The sequence below is a fragment of the Cydia pomonella genome, chromosome 16 (assembly GCF_033807575.1).
Source record: "Cydia pomonella isolate Wapato2018A chromosome 16, ilCydPomo1, whole genome shotgun sequence".
NCBI classification, from domain to species: domain Eukaryota; kingdom Metazoa; phylum Arthropoda; class Insecta; order Lepidoptera; family Tortricidae; genus Cydia; species Cydia pomonella.
In genome coordinates this window covers 15952947-15973248 of record NC_084718.1, presented here as the reverse complement: position 1 = coordinate 15973248, position 20302 = coordinate 15952947, and the positions used below count along the sequence as shown (strand labels likewise).

The 20302-nt window shown below is 37.7% G+C and overlaps 1 protein-coding gene across 1 annotated transcript; it reads right to left on the bottom strand.

Annotated features, from left to right (window-relative positions):
• Positions 1 to 2927: 2927 nt before the first annotated feature.
• On the bottom strand, positions 2928 to 18396 carry LOC133526581 (uncharacterized). Its single transcript, XM_061863266.1, has 6 exons — positions 18065 to 18396; positions 16070 to 16505; positions 15098 to 15707; positions 13563 to 13822; positions 6633 to 6825; positions 2928 to 5904 (listed from the first exon to the last, which is right to left on the bottom strand). The coding sequence occupies exons 1-6, from the start codon at positions 18110 to 18112 to the stop codon at positions 5607 to 5609; spliced, it is 1845 nt and encodes a 614-aa protein (XP_061719250.1). The 5' UTR covers positions 18113 to 18396; the 3' UTR covers positions 2928 to 5606.
• Positions 18397 to 20302: the final 1906 nt, after the last annotated feature.

The following is a 20302-nucleotide window of genomic DNA, read 5'->3' as shown; positions in this document are numbered from 1 at the left end:
GACCCGCCTTTTTCGTAGTCAACATCTAGCGCCAAGTAGCGAATTTATCAGTACCGCCAGTTGACACGAGATGTCACGAGTATCGCGACCTCGCGTCTGACGAAAAGTGTATTGCTCAACATTTTACAACTAATATTACAAGTAGGAGTCGAAGATAGAGTTCCGGTTATAATATTAGCTGAAAATTGTTGAGTATTAACCCTTTTCCAGGCATAGTACGATTTATCGACCACATACGCGCTATTAGAATTTCAACTTTAGCATTCCGATTTAAGGTTCAAATTAGACTACACTTTCAGGAAATGTTACTTGTCTTCAAATGAATCATCAAAGCTGGATTCATTGGAATATATTTGGCTTTTTTGGGAAAACCTTGTAGATTGGTGCCACCTGGAAAAGGGTTAAAACTTCGTAAGCTAATACAGAGATTTAGCTTGTATACCATGTAACAGAATTATAGATTTACATTCAAGTTGCGTTGAAGATGCTTGTGAGTTTTGATTTGGATTTTATTGTGAAATAAACCTTATAATAATGTAGTCCTAACATTAAACCAATTACATTAAAAACATGGTATTTTCGGGACGTGAAAGTGGATACCTTGTTTCTAATATGGTCTTCAGAATGTTCTATTAATAACATATTACTTCAATGCTGTAACATATTTATAAGTAAAGAAAACTAGCAATGGTGTTAGTTCAATGCAACCACAATGGTGCTTTGAAAGATTTAGTCCATATTTCAAGATGTAATTCGTAATATATGAACATAGTTATTTAAATATACTGTAAAGATCTAAATTAAGAACACAATGACTGTCGAGTTTATGTTTTACATGTATATAATAATTTGATGTAAATTAGTTAAACTTCACCCAATATGTCATCCATCTTGATTTACTTTGCATTTTTATAGCTTAGTTTTTTTTATTTAAAGCAGGATGTTGGTTTGGATGTAAATTATATAAAACAGTTTTCATTTCGCATTTAATAATTGAAATTACGCATTTAAAAATCATTGAATGATTGTAAGATTTGTAAGTATTTGTTCAAGTCCAGACTGACATCTAATAGTATTTTATTCTTTGTAACTATAAGAGATTCAATATATTATTATTGAAATAAAATTATTATTGTAACAAATAACCATTTCTTTTATGTTGCGATTTAATACACTAATTGTTATATTGGCCTCTCTAAATAAAACAAATATTTACTTGAAAACAGAGTAGTTGAATTTGTTTTGAAGTCCCAATGTTAGGGTATCGCAGTGGGAGAATTACTGCAGAGGCCATTTTCATTGATAATGATTATAACAAACGGTGTTGCATTCAAATACAGTGAGGGAAAATTCCAAACTATAAGAATTCTTATTCGTAATTACGAAACTTCGTTGTTAGGAATCTGAATTCGTTAGCTGTCACACCAAACCCTACTTCTTATGACAACAAATCCAACCAAGCTTCATAGGTAGAATTGAGATCTTGCATAGTACCCAACAGAGAAGTTAGTGATAGGCCAGGCATGCTTTTATAAGTCACCTACCTAGGATCTTGGTCATCATCAGCCCTTTATCGCCCAGTGCTGCGCATAGGCCTCTCTCCTAGTACGCCACTTGTCCCGGTCCCGAGCTAACCTCATCCAGAAGTGACCCGCTATCTTCCGAATGTCATCCACCCAACGAGCCAACGGACGCCAGGGGCTTCTTTCATCCGAAAGCAGCCACTCGATAATATTTTGCCCCACCTGCCATCACTACCTGGCAACATGTTCCGCCCAACTCCATTTTAATTTGGTAACGACGCAACCCACGTCTTGCACGCACCTTGGTGCGGCGACGGATCTCAACATTCCTAACTCTTGAATCTTAATACCACCCATCACATTATTTAGATAGTATGTTCAAACGTAAACGGCGTAATGGTCGTCGTTGTACTCTGCAGAGTGTCGTGGTCAACTGCTGAAATCAGGCGCAGATGTTACTTGCCGTACGATTTCTAGCCATTTTTCGCGGTTGGAGATCATTCTGATAAATACATGGTCCTTATTTAATAAGGTTTAGTATATCTGAAATAGACCATGGAATCAAAGAAATGTAGACAAAAAAAAATGTATATAAAAGTAGGGGATACTTCGCTCTATCGGCATTATTTATCTTTTACAAAAAATAAAGTTGAAAGCCTGGAGGTGTCTATGGAATATGACTAACTTTTGGGCCGTATCGTCATATTGAAGAGTACGGACGTGTTACAAATTGAATACCAATATAGCCAGTAAATACAAACAAAAACATTATTTGGGGTGCTATTACCTAGTAGTAGGTACCGTAAGGCAAAGACAGTAAGATTCTCTCGGTCTGTTTGAAATGAGACAGTCTCTGGCAAAAACTGTAGGTGTATACCCATTTGTTCCCACAAATTTAATTAATCACCACAAGGTTAATTGGAAATGCACAAATTTCTATCTGTGGCCGGCGGGAACAAAATCATTCATTCCCCTCGGGGAATTCCCATCACACATGGGGCGGCGACAAATGGGAATTCAACAAACTAATTTACATCTTATGCCGGCTGTATATATTCGACGAGAATATATATACAGGAATAGGTGCATTCATATGAATCTTTCCCGTCTGTTCCCTGTAACGTCCTTGCAAAAGAAACTTCAAATCAATACAAAACATTTATAGTATATATTTTTTATTCACAGACATTATATATCCTCTTAAGGCCCAGCCATAGAAATGAAAAATCCAAAATTTGCCACTGGAATTTGAACCTATAGTGCACGGAATACAGTTGATTTTATTTTGTTTGAAAATTGCACGAAACAAAACAAATGCAACTCTGTCCTAATTGAATATGATTTAAATTTAATCGAACTGAATAAGTCCTATAGGTAGGACCTTGGGCCTTACGAGGCTATTTCACATTAATTAAAGGTCTACCTTACCTTACCTTAGTGGTAGACGTATACAACATCCATAAAATACAGAACAGGGACATCGTGATAATATTGATAGTAATTTATTATGTTGTCCCTGTCACTCCGTGTTATATAACATTTTATAACAATCAAAGTGGAAGCACCATTATTTAAGCAAGTGATTGAACATCATAATTTGTAATCAATACGACATTTCTAATTAAAGGACTATGCGTCAAAATGGCCCCAATACCAACAGAGTTGAGAGTAAGGTCATTAGATAGGTATTTCTATGTACTTCATTTCGTTCTATGGGCACCAAGCGAAATTCCATTGCAGAACTGAGATATTGGTATTTTAGTCAAAATGTCGTCACCCTTATTACCTAGGCAATATAGTCCACCGCCGGGCCAGCGCGGCAAATCATTCAGTGTGCTCGCCCGGCGGTGCGCGAACATCTACCCTGCAGTAATTAATTTACTTACTTGGACTCTATTGCCTAGGTAATAAGGGTGACGACATTTTGGCTAAAATACCAATATCTCAGTTCTGCAATGGAATTCCGCTTGGTGCCCATAGAACAAAATGAAGTGCATAGAAATACCTATCTAATGACCTTACTCTCATTTCTGTTGGCGTTGGGTCCAGGCTCCATACAAAGTTGCCCATGGTCCTTTAAGTATTAATCACAATAAAATATCCTAACAACATAATTTGAATAACCTTCGGGAACTAAAAGTAGCTCAGCCTTAAAGTAAAAAAATATATAACAGGCAGTAACATACATTAAAACAATATACAGTCAAGAAAGCAGCTGTTGAGCAGGTTTTAAGAACAAATTATCGAGCCCTTCTTGAATTTATTCTCGATTAACTTTCTCAATGCTAACCTAAAATGATTACGACCTCCCCGGCCCACACACACATACACAACACTACATACAATACCATGCTGTGTGTTTTTCAAACCCCCAGATTCTCCCCCCTTAAAACCTGTACAAGGCGGTTACGGAGTCTCGTAAGGCCTCAAAAACAATACGTAGGTCGCGAATTTTTCTTTGCATGCACAAACAGTGTGGCGTCGTAACAGATTGAAAAATACATCTGTTCTGTGTATAACTAAGTTCGGTTTAATTTTTAGAAGGCCTTTTATGTAAGACAATCTAGAGTAGGATTAAGCTTTAGGCTATAGATCGAGTCATTCACCACGCCGCGTGCCTTGACTCTTAATATTCGTAATGTCATGTCGTTAAAGGTTACATTTGACAAATGTGCGCGCCATCGTGGATGACACGAACTAGAACTCTGTATAGCATTTTCAATGACAACGTGTGGCAATGCCATCACTAAGGTCAAATTTCTATGAAAATGTGACGTTTAGCGCCTCATCCAATTCTAACCTTTAATGACATAACAATACGAGTCAATGACACAATCTATTTGTTCTGCTGCAGCTCTATATTACCCTAAAAAACGTTTCTCACCGAACGGGCGGAGTTGGGCCGCGTCGGAGCGCATTTTCGATGTACCTATACATTTTGTATGGCAGACACGATGGAGTCCGTCCGGAAGCGTCCGCATCCACGAGGAGCCGACCGGCTTGCGGCCGTACAAATTTGAATACGCTCCGACGCGGCCCGACTTCGCCCGTTCGGTGGGAATCGTACTTAATCTTGACAGTTAAATAGCAAATCCTGGGGTCAACCAGACGGGACAGAAGTCAACATTGCGAAAGTGACAGTAAAAACAATAAGAAAAAAAAACAAGCATAAATGTGTAAAAATAATAGTTATGATTACAAAAGACTAGCTCCTATTCACTTCTCAAAAAGGGGTAAGGATGTCTAGAACATAATAGACTACGTGACTACCGTTATTTTCCACCTTCGACAGGCCCCTCTTTCCCATTGGGCACTCTGGGCACGTGCACCAACCTCACGGGGGCCCCGAAAGATCTTAAACGCCGTTTTTTTACAGTCCAACGGGGTTTTTAATAGGGCCCCCTATTCCTGAGTGCCCAAGGCCCCCGTGTGTATAAAAACGGCCTTGACCTTCGACATTAAAAAGAAATACTGATTATAAGATGACTCACGTTAGACCGGGTCCGAATTTCCGGCGCTTCGTCTTCTATGAAAAGTATCACGTGATCACCTGTCATAGAAAAGTAAGCGCAGGAATCTGAAAAGTATCACGTGATCACCTGTCATAGGAAAGTAAGCGCAGGAATCTGAAAAGTATCACGTGATCACCTGTCATAGAAAAGTAAGCGCAGGAATCTGAAAAGTATCACGTGATCACCTGTCATAGAAAAGTAAGCGCAGGAATCCCGAGGACCCGGCCCGGTCTTACGTGAATCATCCTTAACTTTCGTTCAACGTCATAGAAGCGCGAGCAGGTCTCAGCACTTTGCTTGTAAAATGGAGACAGCTTCCCGAAACATATCGTGCGTAGCGAGTAAAAAAATAGGAACAGAGGTCCTATCACCCACATCGAAAAACATTTAACTTCCTCTCTGTCGCTCGAATATGCAACAGCCATAGATTTTCGATCTTGACGGTAGACCCTCTGACACATTTGATACATTCTTCAGTACAAGGCATCAAATCTGATTTGAACGTTTCAAATATAGGAACATTTCTCTTTCACAACAGCTTAATTATGATGGGTTCAACCCGAATGACGCATTAAAACGTCAAAACACCATACTCATCTTCACTCTCAGAGTCCGATATATTTATAACCAGACTTATATCACCCTGATACTGAATCTTTATCGGCACTTCCTCTGGTTCCTGTTTCACTACAACTTCAGTTTCGTTAACATTACTAGTGACGTTATCATTATTATCACTTTCCTTTAGGCCTGCAGGGTGAGATTTTCCAGTTTCTTCATCACTTGTGCGATCTTCGTGTCCTGAAGGTTCTTCTATTGAGAAGCTTGTTGAAGCCGCTGGTTCTGGTACGTCATCCAATTGCGTGAATCTGTAACAAAATTTTGGATTAGATTGAGCTGTTAACTTTTGGAACGCCACATGTTAGGGGTCCTAGTGGACGTAGAAATAATAATGCGGACTGGTTTATTCCGCCTTAATTACAAATAAATCCCGGCCAAACAATTATAAAGAACTAATTCGGTGTTCGTCCGTTGCCTATTATTATATTGCCTATCGTGTCCAGCGCGTCATCGTGAACGTTGTCGGAATGATGCACGATGAAACGACGATTGCGTAAGGCAAAGGGTTAAAAATCATGCGTTTTCACTATCAGAATGTTTTCGAATGCGGCGTCGCGCGTCGGTGTGGAAGCCAGATAGTGCTACAAACATGCAAAGCCGGAAGCGGCGCCAGTGCGATAACCGCCTCTGCTCAAGTCCTCTCTAACTACTTGTTACTACTACTATTTCGATTCAGATTATTATTGTAAACGAAACGTATAGAGTAACGAAACTGCAACATCAATATCGAAATCTAGTAATCCAATACTAACTTTATTAGTTATTACTAAGTACTGGTAGATCAAGGACAATATCGGAAAGACGGCAGGGCCGACCTGGCATAGAACCGCCGCATACAGAACAACATGGAAACCCATGAAAGAGACATATGTTCAACAGTGGACGCGAATATACTGAGATGAAGAGGAGAAGAGATCCAGGTACCTGGATATACATCGGTGTCAGTGTGGCACGCACACATAAAGAGAACACTTACTTTTTAAAAACTTCGTCCTCTCGCTGGCTGGCGATGCGCCGGTTGGCCTCGAGCCTCGCCTGCAGCTCCATGTCAGTCTCGGCGGGATCGGCCTCGAACTCCTCCGGTCTCGCAATGGCGCGGAGATGTTTCCATTCGCGTTGCTGACGCTTCTTTTGAAGCGCGCGACCACAGTACGTGAATATTGCTTGAGCTGAAAACCAAAACAAATTCGTGTTGATATAAATGAAATCTGGCACTTGACAGGCCAAGGTAGGTTATATTCATGTTACATAATCCCATCCTTCAAGATAATTTTGCCATGTTTTGACTTTTACATTGATCCTTCCCCTGTACGTATAAAAGCAAATGTACGCGTACTGCAAATTAACTTGCGCAAAGCCTAACGTCACTGAACGTCACTGATTATTTTTGCGTTGCTGATTCATGTCAGTTACTGTGTAGACAATTTTATGAACAAAAGCAGATAATGCATTCTTGGGAGAACTATAATATTAAAAATAATACATCTGTGCGTGATTTCTTTGCTGGTAGTATAAAGAAGAATTAGGTATCTGACTGACAAGTTGAATTGTATCTTTATAAATATATATGTTTGAATAAGTTGCTACGTTACCAATCATTTATTTTGAAATGTGACAGTTTCTTATATAGATTCTATGATAAACTAGCATTACTTAGTTTGCGTCTGGAACAGCGCCATCTACCAGGAAATTGGGACAACAAACTAAACATACTCCCGCCTTAAATGACGTGACGTCATTAGAAAATAATAAAATGAATCAATGTTCCAACTTGAACATAATTAAACAAAATAACAACTTATTACGGACGCAAACTAATTTTCTACATCACATAATAAAGGACATAATTTGGTTATTGAACGTTGCAATACTCCTGACGAGGTTCGTAGATCATAAGTTCTGGTAAGTTGGTCTTTTCCAGGGTATTTTTTTATAATTCTTCCCATAGGCCAACGTCCAGGAGGAAGCCTCTAGTCTTTTATTAGCACTAAATCTCCTTCTTGGAATTCTCGAGTAGGCTGTCTCCATTTAGGCCTCTGTTGCATCCTACTTAAATACTCGGATTGCCATCTTCGCCAAAAATCTTGTACCATTCTGGTTGTTAATTGCCATTGATCGAGTCTATTTATCTTCACATCTATTAGATCTTCAGATGGTATGACATTAGTTGGTTCTCCGATAAGAAAATGACCAGGTGTTAAGGGGTTCAAATCGTCCGGATGATCGCTGATGGGCGAAATGGGTCTAGAATTTAGACATGCTTCAATTTCTGCCAGGACCGTGCTTAGTTGTTCAAATGTTAGCGTAGTATCTCCAACTATTCGTTTCAGGTGGTATTTGGTCGACTTGACACCTGCCTCCCATAATCCGCCAAAATTGGGAGCGCCTGGAGGAATATATTTCCATTTCGTCCCTTCTCTATCTAGCATGGAAATAAACTCATCTGGAACACTGGATTTTCCTTGACTCCACATTTCCAATAACTCTTTCTCAGCGCCAATGAATGAAGTTCCGTGATCACTCCACATTTCTACCACATGGCCTCGTCTTGACACAAATCTTTTAAATGCCGCTAGAAAGGCTTGTGTTGTCATGTCACTTACAACTTCAATATGTAGTGCCTTTGTGCACATAAAAACGAACAAACATATGTAGGCCTTGTAAGACTTGGCACCTCTGCCTTTGCTCATTTTGACATTTATTGGACCCGCAAAATCCGTTCCGGTGATTAGGAATGGTCTGCATCGTCTTACTCTGGAATCGGGTAAATCTCCCATTTTTTGCTTTTTGTTCTTCGCATTCTGTCTTATACATGTAACACACTCCCGTACAAAACGTTTAACGCTATTTGCTGCGTTTATCAGCCAATATTTGCCTCGTAAGTATGTAATCATCATTTGCGGAGGACCGTGTAGTGTTTTGGCATGAGCTTCTCTCAATATTAACGGAAGTAATACATTGTTTTTTGAAATAATTATCGGGTGTTTTCGTATGAATTCCATATCGGCGTGCTTCAATCTACCGCCGACTCTTAGGATGCTCTTATCGTCAAGAAAAGGTAATAAAGCTAGGAGGTTGCTTTTAGATTTTAAGTTTCTGTCTCTTTTCAGGTCTTCTATCTCTTCCGAAAATTCTACTTCTTGTGACATCCTAATACATATAGTAAGTGCATCGTTTCTTTCTTCGTATGTCAGGTAAGAAGGTAACTTACTTTTCTCTCTATAATTCTTAGCCAGCGTCTACAGTATGCAATAACACGTGTAAGTTTCTCCAGTGACGAAAACTTCTTCAATAAGGTAAGTTGTTCTTCATTCTCATTGGTTACTCCCATAGTTACTATATTCTTTCTCTTTTCTATTGCTGTATCTAGTGGAGTTCCTTTTTTTAATCTTATTTCTTTCTCTTTCAGCATTGCAGATCCGTTCCACCATATCTCTGTGGACATTAGTTTGGAAGGCATCACTCCTCTTGAAGCAGGATCAGCAGGATTTTGCTTAGTGTTTACATAGAACCAGTGATTAGCATCGAGTATCTGCGTGATTTCTATGACTCTATTCTTTACAAAAGGCTTCCATTTCATTGGATCTCCGTGTATCCAAGCCAAAGTCACTTGACTATCTGAATAAGCGTATACGTTGTCAAGTTGCACATCTAGTGACTCAGCTACTTGTTTCAAAAGATTACTCAATAATGTAGCAGCCAGTAATTCCAAACGGGGTAAGGAAACTTTTCTAATCGGCGAGATTTTTGTTTTTGCTGTCACGAGGGATACTTTAATTTCTCCTTCTTCGTCTATAACTCTCGAGTATATAACTGCCGCATAAGCTAATGCTGAAGCGTCTGCATATCCATGCAGTTCAAGAGTTGATTTACTCGTAGTGTGCATCCATCGATCTAAGCTGACACCTTTCAAAGCTGGCAGTTCTCTCTTATACTGTGACCACTCTTTTTGTAGTTCTGCCGGAAGTTCTTCATCCCACGAAATGCCTTTTTTCCACAAAACTTGCATAAATATCTTTGCTAGTATGACACTTGGAGCGATCCATCCCATTGGGTCGAATATTGATGCTATCTCAGATAAAACGCTTCTTTTAGTCATAGGTGTGTCATGGGAATCTTTGATATGATTAGGTATGAACAACTTATCTTCCTTAACTTCCCATATTATACCTAATGTTTTCACGCTCTCTTTGCGTTTTATTTCGACTGTCTGCGTTTCTTCTCTCTTTTCTTGCTTGTCTAATGCTGTCATAAACTCTTCGCTATTCGAACACCACTTCTTTAGTGCGAATCCTCCAGAAATTAAAATTTGTGTAACTTGTTTTTGAATTTCTATAGCCTCTTTTTCTTCGTCTGTACCTGAGAGCAAATCATCCATATAGAAATCTCGTAATATCATCTTTTGAGCTTCTGGATAGTCCGATCCTTCATCCTTTGCTGTTTGCCTTAAAGTTTTTATTGCCAGGTAAGGCGCACAGGATGTTCCGAATGTAACAGTTAAGAGTTTGAAGTCTTCAATGGGTCCCTTTGGATCTGGTCTCCATACAATTCTCTGGTAATTTGTGTGTTCATCTTTTACTCGTATCTGTCTATACATCTTCTCCACGTCGGCAACAAATGCTATCTTGTATGTTCTCCATCTAATGAGAATGGCTCGTAGATCTTCTAACAATGGGGGTCCGATTAATAACTCGTCATTCAAGGATACCCCGTTGCTTCCCTTGCATGAAGCATCATAGACTACCCTTAATTTGCTCGTTTCTCGCTCCAATTTAATCACAGCGTGATGGGGGAGCCACACGCCATTTTCTTCTTCATCTTTGGTTTCTATTTTCTTCATGTGGTTTAGCGTCATGTACTCTTCTAGAACTTTGTTGTATTCTTCTAATAGGTGAGGTTTACTTTTAAGTCTGTTCTCTGCAGACTTCCAGCGCTTCAGTGCAATCTCTCGGCTGTTAGATGGAAGAACTGGTGGCTCGTGTTTCATTGGCAGATCTACTATGTAACGTCCGTCTTCGTCTCTAGTGGTAGTTTTCTCATATATTTCTTCTACTTTGATCTCTTCTGCTGTTAGCTTGTGTTTCTCTTCATCCATTGTCTCTAGCTCCCAGAATCTCTTTAGCATATAATTTAACTCGACATTTAAATGCATACTAATGAATGGTTTCTCTTCTCGCTCTCGTTCTATTCCGACTGTGACTTTTCCGGATATTATCCATCCCAAATGGGTTTGTAAAGCTATGGGAGAGCCTGGAACGCCTTTGATCAGACCAGGCTGTATCATCTCGTTGTAAACTTCTACTCCCAATAGAATATCTATAGAACTTGGTTGGTGGTAAGTCGGATCGGCTAGTTGTAAATCTCTTAGATGAACCCAGTTATCGATAGTAAGTTTCTCTGAAGGCATGATGTTTGTGACTCGCTTTACTATGTAAGTTGTTATACTCATTTTCTTTTCAGGATTAAGACGTGATGAAATCTCGATATCAGCAGCAAATCGGATGGGTGTGCTCATCTTATCAAGACCCGATACGTTTCCGTTCACGCGCTTTCTCTTAAGGCCCATAGTTTGAGCTGCAGACTCGTTCAGGAAAGACTCTTGAGAACATGGGTCTAACAAAGCTCTTAATACGAATTCTCTTCCTTGGTGGTTCGTCACGTTAATTTGGGCTGTAGATAACAATCCTGTCATGCTTCCTGTTGTTAGATGGGCAACTATCTCTCTCTTATTTCTCGTGTCTTGCTTGGGTTCTTGTTTAGAGTCTTTCTCTCGATTGCATTCTTTGTTTTCTCTCTCTTGTTTTGTTTCTTCTTTGTGCTCTTTCTCTTTGGATTGGTACGTATTGTTGTGCAACAGTGTGTGATGTCTTCTTCCGCACTTTTGACATGAAAACTTGCTTTTACAGAATCGGACAGCATGACCAGGGATGAGGCAGTTAAAGCAGAGTTGCTGGTTTTGAATGAACTCTGTTTTCTTTTCAAGTGTAAGCTCTTGGAACTCTTTGCATTGATTCAAGTAATGGTTCTGCTTACAAAATCCACACTTGATGGCTGGTGACACGTGAAATGACTTAGACTCGACAGTGAAGTTATTATCTCTCTGGGTGCTTCGGTAGGTACTCTTCATGTTCATGTTCGTTGTTTGGTTAGGTTGCATCATCTCTAAAACTCGGAATCTCTTTTCTAAGAACTTTTGGAACATGACCATGGTAGGTAACTCTGTGAGGTTCAGATTACTTGCTTCTTCTTCCCACTCTTTATGTGTTTCAGCGTCTAACTTCTCAACAACGATGTATATAATAAGTGTATCCCATGAACTTGTATTAATGTTTTGTACTTTCAACTTGTTAAGACACTCCATAGTTGTATCTAATATCTCTCGAATCGCTTTAGCAGTGCCCGCGTGAATTCTCTTTTGATTCATCAACTTGCTTAAGATTGAATTAATAATGACTCTCTTGTTGTTATACCTGTTCTGTAGCGTGAGCCATGCCAATTCGTAGTTTGTTTCAGTGACAGCTAGATGATCCAACAGTTGGGCAGGTTCTCCAGACAACTAGCTTTTTAAATAATGCAACTTTTGAACACTGCTCAAGTTCTGTTTGTTGTGAATGAGTGACGTAAACATATCGTAAAACGAAGTCCAATCTTGGTAGTTACCGGTAAACTTCGCTATATCTATTTTCGGTAGCTTCACGTCATCACTGTTGGTGCTTGGTGTTGAATTAGTGCTGCTCGTGCACGGCGTAGTACCCTCTAGCATGTCCGTCATCTCTGCTTTCAAATCAATGAACATTTCCTCGCACGCTGAATACACATCTTCTTTGAAATATTCGTATTTCGCTTTGTCTGAAGGTGTTGATATTTTTATCAAGGCTCGATTGTTTGCTACGAACTGACTAAAATAATTTTCTATGGATTCTTTTCGTGTCTTGATGTACCCTCTTGTTAATCTCGCTTTTGGTGTTTTCTTGAAGTTCGCTTGCGCTTTGAGAATTAATTCACAAATATTTTCTTGCTCAGCCATTAATCCCGGTAATTCTTGAGACATTTTGAGATATTATTCTTGAAAATTAGTAAAATTCACAGCGAAATCTTGATTGTTTTGTTTGACGTGAAAAAATCTTGACGTGATTCTATTTCCGAAATCTTATTTTTCCAAATCCATAAAACCCAATCTAGTAAATATAACTGATTTAAAGCGGCGAATTTACTGCGTTGACTCGTAGGCTTGTAAATATAACTTATTTATTTAATCTTCTCGAAATCTTGAATTTTAATTTTGTAATTTTGTTGACAATTTTGACATTTGGTTTCTGGAATTACTTCTAGATGCTGTTTATCACTGACCCTTTACTTTGATTTTAGACTCTACACTACTGTACTTTAAGATCACTTTCGAATGCACTGTCTTTGTCACTTAAGTCACTTCGCTTCTACAGTTCGAAGGACCAGTTTGTTTGAATAAGTTGCTACGTTACCAATCATTTATTTTGAAATGTGACAGTTTCTTATATAGATTCTATGATAAACTAGCATTACTTAGTTTGCGTCTGGAACAGCGCCATCTACCAGGAAATTGGGACAACAAACTAAACAATATATGTGACATTATCTATGAAAAGGGACCTTATTGTCGGTGGCGCTTACACCATTAACAACGATGCTCCCATATTATTAATCTATATTTATTTATTAATGCTATTTGTATCTAAGTAGTATATATGTATGTGTGTACATTTTATGTGTTGTTATAACGCTTTTCTTTTTGGTTTTCAAATGCACCGCCTACAAATTTTTCTGCTTTGCCTTAAGGTTTACTGGTAGAGAATGCCTCATGGCCTGCGCCTTTTGTACATTAAGTTGTTCTTTTGTGCAATAAAGATTTTAATAAATAAATAAATACCTTCCTTCGTAATTTTCGCTTTACTCCACCCCAGATCGTCCACTTCATTAGCTTTCTCCACACATCTAACAACATCGCTAAAGTCCGGGAACGGCGTCTCGCCCTCCGCATCTGCCCGTTTGTTGAGGAATTTCTCGAGCCGCTTGATAGGGCCTTGGGGCAAACCCTCTTCGATGTGAAGATGTATTTTCCTTCTTTTAGGTTGCTCGCCGACTAAAGTACATAGTTCTTTGTATAGTTTCACGATTGTTGCTCGTAACCTGTGAATTAATAAAAACTTTTTACAAGAAAAGTAAACCGACTTCAAAAAGGATAAAATAAAATATTATCCTTTTTTAAGTATATGCGCTAAATCTCTGAACTGGTTAAGTGAAATGACAAAAGCAATAACAGAATGACAAAAGTAAAATAGCTGGTATATTAACAACTTTGATACCTACTTATGACATTTTATTTTACCATTTCACTTAATCTACTCAGAGATTTGATCAAATTGCTTAACTGTAGAGTAAAATGTTGTATTCGGTACTTGCTTTCGTCATTTCACTAAACCAGTTCAGAGATTTAATCAAATCACCATATACATACCATCTTCCAGTTGAGACTTTGTCATTTCACTAAACTTGTTTAGCGAAATGATAAAACTAGATGACTTTTCGAGTTCGTTTTGTCAACTTACTGTCGTGGTTAGGGATTTTGTCAAATTGCTAAACAAATCTAGTGAAATGAAAAAGCATGTCGCGTTTATTGGCCGATATTGTCTTTTCACTTAACAGAGTCAGTGATTTGGTCAAACAACTGATTTTTTTCTAGGGAAATGATGATATGGGTTCGCCATTTTAACATCGTGCGTGATATGCGCAAATCCCTCAGAGATTTGTTCAAATTGTTTTCATCATTTCCCTGCGACATATATAAGGCTACTTTAAGAGTGTGAGTGTGGCGTTACACGCACACTACAGAGGTCCTCCTCAACTGACCTGCTAGAAAGAGTTTCGCGCGCGACTCCATACATTCAAATACTCCACTCCATACATTCGCTTCTTCAAGTATAGACTCGTGTGCGAGTACGCAACTCATGCTAGCCGGTCTGGTCTTCATTGAAAAGATTTTAAAGGTGCCGCTCAAGATTGAACTTTTTAGCGAGGCCAAAGTCCCTAATATGGGACATAACAGGAATATGTCATCATCAGTAAATCGCCAATTATATCCACCCTTCCCGATTTCGGGCCAGATTTTTTCGTTTCACGGAATATCAGCACATCGTTAACAATATTTGAAATGTAAAAAATAATTGTCACTAATTGCCAAAAATGTTCAATGTTTGATATTTTTGCATATGTACCATTTTATTACATTTCAAATATTGTAAACGATGTGCTGATATTTAGTGAGAGGGAAAAATATTCTTTTTCGGGCCCGAAATCGGGTTTGATATCAGGCCTGATAGTGTCGATGTAATTGGCACTTTAAGAAATGTTTGCTAATATTATTTTTAATTACTAAGGAAGTTAGGATTGGAATAGGACACTCACCGATCACATTTATGATAAGGCGAATTTGCAGAATCATCTGTGACTTCTTCCAAATCAAGTTGAGCAATGGTTTTATGGTGTTGTTCTATCTTGGCCTCTATTATTTTTATCCTTTGGGCTTTCTCAACTGCAGTCATTTCTTCAGGTTTTTTAACAGACTCCTTCTTCTTTATTTTAGGCTTCTCTAATCTAACAATCCTTTCTTTATGTGGTACTAACAAGTTTTCATTTGATCCCAAATTTTCTTTTTCATGTTCTATTTCTTTATTTGTCTCATTTATGTTCTCAGCAGAAGATTTATCACCATTTAATTTATTTACTAAATGTTCGTTCTCTGTTTCATCAGTTACTTTTACCTCTTGACTATCTTGAATTTCAATTGGATCATCGCCATTGACTAGATTTTCTTTATCTGTTTCTGATTTACTTTTACTATCCTCTTGTAAATTACTAATATTATTTTTATTAGCTTCATCATCTATTGGAATAACTTCATCATCATCATCATCACAGTCCAGTGCAATAACTTCAGATTTAGATTTTTTTGGTGGGCAGATTCTACTGCTACTTTGAATCATTGGTCTTTTCCTATCATGATCATTGGGTTTAACTGGAATAAAAATGAATGTCTTAATATGAGACTCATATATTATAGATGTACTTATAACGTTGGCCTAGCACATGATTGGCACGACGGTATCTCGCGGCGAGATACACTACAAGTCTTTTTCTAACTATGTCAATTAAAGGGGGACGGGTAGTCGATCTCGCCGCGAGATACTGTCGCGCCAATCATGTGCTAGCCTGGCAGTAGTAGAAAAGATTTGGTTCCTAAAATCTTGGTTATATGATGACAATTAAGCATCTTATTACCCAAAGGCCTTGAACCACCTAAATTACTTCTTGCGTAACTATGGATATATCACTCCTAAAAAGCATAAGTGACCCAAAATATTCAGGAATAACCTTTACCTGACACTTTAGTAGAAAGAGTGATAAAATTCACTCTCTTCTTCACAGGAGAGACTTTCGACTGAGGTGGTGTTTCAACATGAAACTTCAGAGTATCAACAATATCACTCATATGAGTATACTTCCTATCAGGATCAACTATCAGTCTTTGAAATGCTTTTGTAATAACTCTTCTAAATTTATCTGACTCTTTATATTCCTTGTCAGCTTTTACATAAGATGGAAGTAAAACTTTATTAATAATTTTTTCCATGCCATTGGTTGGGTCGAGGAATAGGCATTTGTTTATGAAATCAGTTAGAGGTTTGTTGTGTTTGCACAGATTCTTGTCGTAGGCATTGGAAAGTTTGCTTTTCTTGTTGCTGACAGGATAATCTGAGATATCTATTGTTTCAATCACTTCTGTGTTTTTTGTGATGTTCACATTAGTTCCATTCTGTAAACAAGTGATTAGTTCTTATAGTTTATAGTCTTTAGGCGGGTTCACACAGAGCGAGTGGCCACACCAAATGGCCAGTGTAGACATGCCTCAGTCAGCGTGGTCGGGCGTGGCGGTTTTGTGCGCAAGGAAATTACCTCGCGCGTATTCTCGCTCTAAGTGGACCCGCTTTTTCTCAAACGCGAAGGGTAGGGTGACAATTGTATTTTTTTTCATTCCATGCTTTGAGTTTCAGACCAATCCTTTATTCCTTTTATAACAAAAATACCTTGAACAGAAATATATATCTTTGTAGCTTAGAATATCTAAAATACCAAAACAGAAACAGACAGAAAATACTATAATATCTATGATTATGTTATAAAAATAAAAAGATAAATTTTAATATTGTTGAATTTTGTTATGTAAAACGAAACTTAATTGCAATGGGAGTTTGACTCTACTTATCAACTGAATTAATTGTGCTTGTGTCAAATAATTTCAGTTGCATCCAATTGTGAAGGTATGTTTACTTAAAAATATAAATCATCACCAATATTATTGATTATATGGCCTTTGCAGATTCAAAATCATAAGATCAAAGGTGAATCTTGCACACCTTTTGATGAAGATAAAAATACTCAAGTTTTAGTTTGAAGTAGCCTTTGTAAGTAAAGGGCCAAATTTAAAATAAACCATTTTGTATTCTGATATAAATATACTAATAACATGGCAAATAGATCGGACAAAATATTTCACTGGTAAGAAAAAGTACATAATATTTTTTAAATAAACAATAGGATTGTGAGATTCGGGAGTTTTCAGGAAATAGTGTACCCAATCAGCTTGGGTAGTTACGAAATTAGTTAAAGTTAATCGCTGCCAGTTTTGTGATGTTAATTTTGCCTAAAATCTGTAAGGGAATATTTTTTTGCTTTTTTTAGTGTTCCATACCCAAAGGGTAAAACGGGATCCTATTACTAAGATTCCGCTATCCGTCTGTCACCAGGCTGTATCTCATGAACCGTGGTAGCTAGACAGTATAAATTTTCACAGATGATGTATTTCTGTTGCCGCTATAACAACAAATACTAAAAATAGAATAAAATAAATATATCTTTCCACAGGTTCCTCGGTGGGCGAGTCCGACTTGCATTTGTCTGGTTTTTATATTGTAATATCGCTTATAGGTTATGAAATGAACACTAAAACAAAGTTTTTTTATTTTATTTTATGCTTAATTATAATTATCATCACAAATCAGACAGATTCAAATCAGAGAGAGATTTTTCATCATAACTCATACTAATTGGGTATATTATTCTCTGAAAACTCCCATACACAACTATGTCACTTTGTGGGAGGGTATTGGTATTGAATGAACGAGACATAGGACCTTAGGTATAATAAACATACGCAAAAGTAAAATATATTTGCTTGTTTAGTGATCTAAATTTTCACGTTGTGGGATAACTTCATGCTTTATTTTAGAATTGGAGGGATCGTAACTATCATATCATAAGATTCATAAGAAAGGACTAGTATAAGAACAAGTATTCTTATTTTTCAACACTTACTGTAGGTTGATAGTTTGCTAAGTTACGTGTGTCTTCGTCTACCTCCATGATGAATTAAATATGTGAACGTAAATATAAATAAGAACTATGTAAATAAAGTTAGAAAATGAAAAATAAAGTTCACTTTTTTTGCTTCAAGCAACGTCTATTCTATGACAGCTGACATACTTCATGTGAAAAGCTTTTTGACCATAGATGGTAGGATCCTATAGATGAGCCAGACAGAAAATACGCAATGCGACAAAATTAAAAACACGTTTTAACATTCCTGATAACTCACCAAAAAGCACCTACGTAATTTGGTCGGGTTATTTAAACCCCAAGAATTGAGACTGTGACAAGGATAAACAGTAATAGTGCTATCTCTGCTACTCGTACAAATATAGGCAATAGGGACCGTGCGCGTTGGAGGGTCTGCCATCTTGTGTCCTGAATCAGAACCATAAACGTGTACATTTACACGTCACGTGTTTTCTTGTGCATAGTAGGTTCTGCCATCTTGTGGGCTACATCGGAACAATAAACATCACATTCACGCCTCGCGCCAAAAACCTGACGGCTCCTGTGCTGCCTCCTACAGTTCATGCACGCTCCCTATAGAATAGAATTTGTTTTATTCATAAACACACAGAACAGTAATAGACATACATAAAAGAGAACATAGTGAGAGTAAAGTGTCACGAAATGGCCTCATCTCAGCATGTTGCTGGCGACTTCCAGCGCTGATCTTCCGATGAGACCATCGAGTGCGAAATAATCACGGAAGGTAACAGAAAAAAGGAAAGAAACAAAATGAACATGACGAACAAACACTAAGTTTAAATAAAATTGCACGGACGAAACGAACGTACCGGTCCGGTCGGATCGTATCGTAGCGCGGCATTAAGCGTGCATAACTAGCGCCAGGTCAGCGGTAGCTACACGATTTGACAGATCTGACAAACAATGACAAAGAATGACAGATTTGACAAACAATAATTAAAACGTAGTGATTATATGCTCTTTGCAATAATAAGCAGCGAACGATAATCAGATGAATCTCTTAATCTCAATCCGTTTTCGATTATGAAAACCATAAAACAAAGTTGACTAAAATACGTAAACAAAAGAAAAAGGAATAGTGATGCGAGGAGCTCATCAGGGGCGGATTAAGAAGGCGCGGGGCCCTTAGCACAATAGCTCGCGGGGCCCCCTGGTTTGAAAAAAAAAATGATTAAGTGCGAGTCAGACTCGCACCCCGAGGATTCAGTACCATCACAACATTTTTACCATGTCTTAATTTTTTTCTACTCGTTCTCGATTAGTTTTTAACATGTTATGCATTGTATTTTGTAGGGTTTCGTAGTCACCTAGTAACTCTTATAGTTTCAACATGTCCGTCTGTCCGAGGGTTTGCTCCGTGATCGTTAGTGCTAGATAGCTGTAATTTGGCATGGATACATAAATCAAGCATTGCGACAGAACAGTAAAATAAAAACTAAGTATAAAAAAAATAGGGTACCTCCCATACAAAATGTTTTTTTTTTTCCTTTGACCCTATAGTGTGGCGTATGGTTGGATAAGGTCTTTCAAAAATAAAAACGGTCTCCAAAAAGCTTTTTTTATAAAGTTATTATTTTCGGAAATAATCGCAATAAAATTTACCTAAATAACGTGTGTATTTCTATTGCAGCTACAACAACCAATAATAAATATAAAATAAAAAGAAAAATTAACGCAGCCCCTACACAAGAAATGTTTTTTTTGTGTCTGTAGTTCGTGTCACTCCTTCTCCCAATCGCCTATAGTGGCTATAGTACCTACAAGTGTGCTGTGCAGCCTTTTACTAGTATAGTAGCTCTGTCTATACACATTAATTAGTAGATATAACTACTACATTGCCAAAAAGTTGCAAATTTGTACTATAAGCGATTAGGAAGAAGCGCATCTTTGTGGATGACACGAACTATAGGTATATGACGTCATTTAAAATCCGGAGTATTTTCTTTATTTATTTATTTTAAGGAATTCCTTTTTATTTTATTTAGCCATTTTAAAAGAGCCTAATCTTAATGAAGTTGTGTTATTTTATCACAGTTCCTTTCTTCTATATAGGTTTCCTCCTTACCTTCGGTTTTCATCATCAGATCAGGTCGATAACAGTGTATTGTCACCGATTTTTCCCTAGTATGCGAATCTTTAACAACAAATTTTGACAAATGGTCAAAAAATGAGTTTGCAAATTTTGAAAACAACTTA

Coding starts and splice junctions, on each gene's coding strand:
- LOC133526581 (XM_061863266.1), bottom strand. CDS start 18,112: ATGGAGGTAGACGAAGACACACGTAACTTAGCAAACTATCAACCTACA. Junction 13,823..15,097: donor CCTTATCATAAATGTGATCG/GTGAGTGTCCTA, acceptor ATTAATTCACAG/GTTACGAGCAACAATCGTGA. Junction 5,905..6,632: donor GAGGACGAAGTTTTTAAAAA/GTAAGTGTTCTC, acceptor ATTTTGTTACAG/ATTCACGCAATTGGATGACG.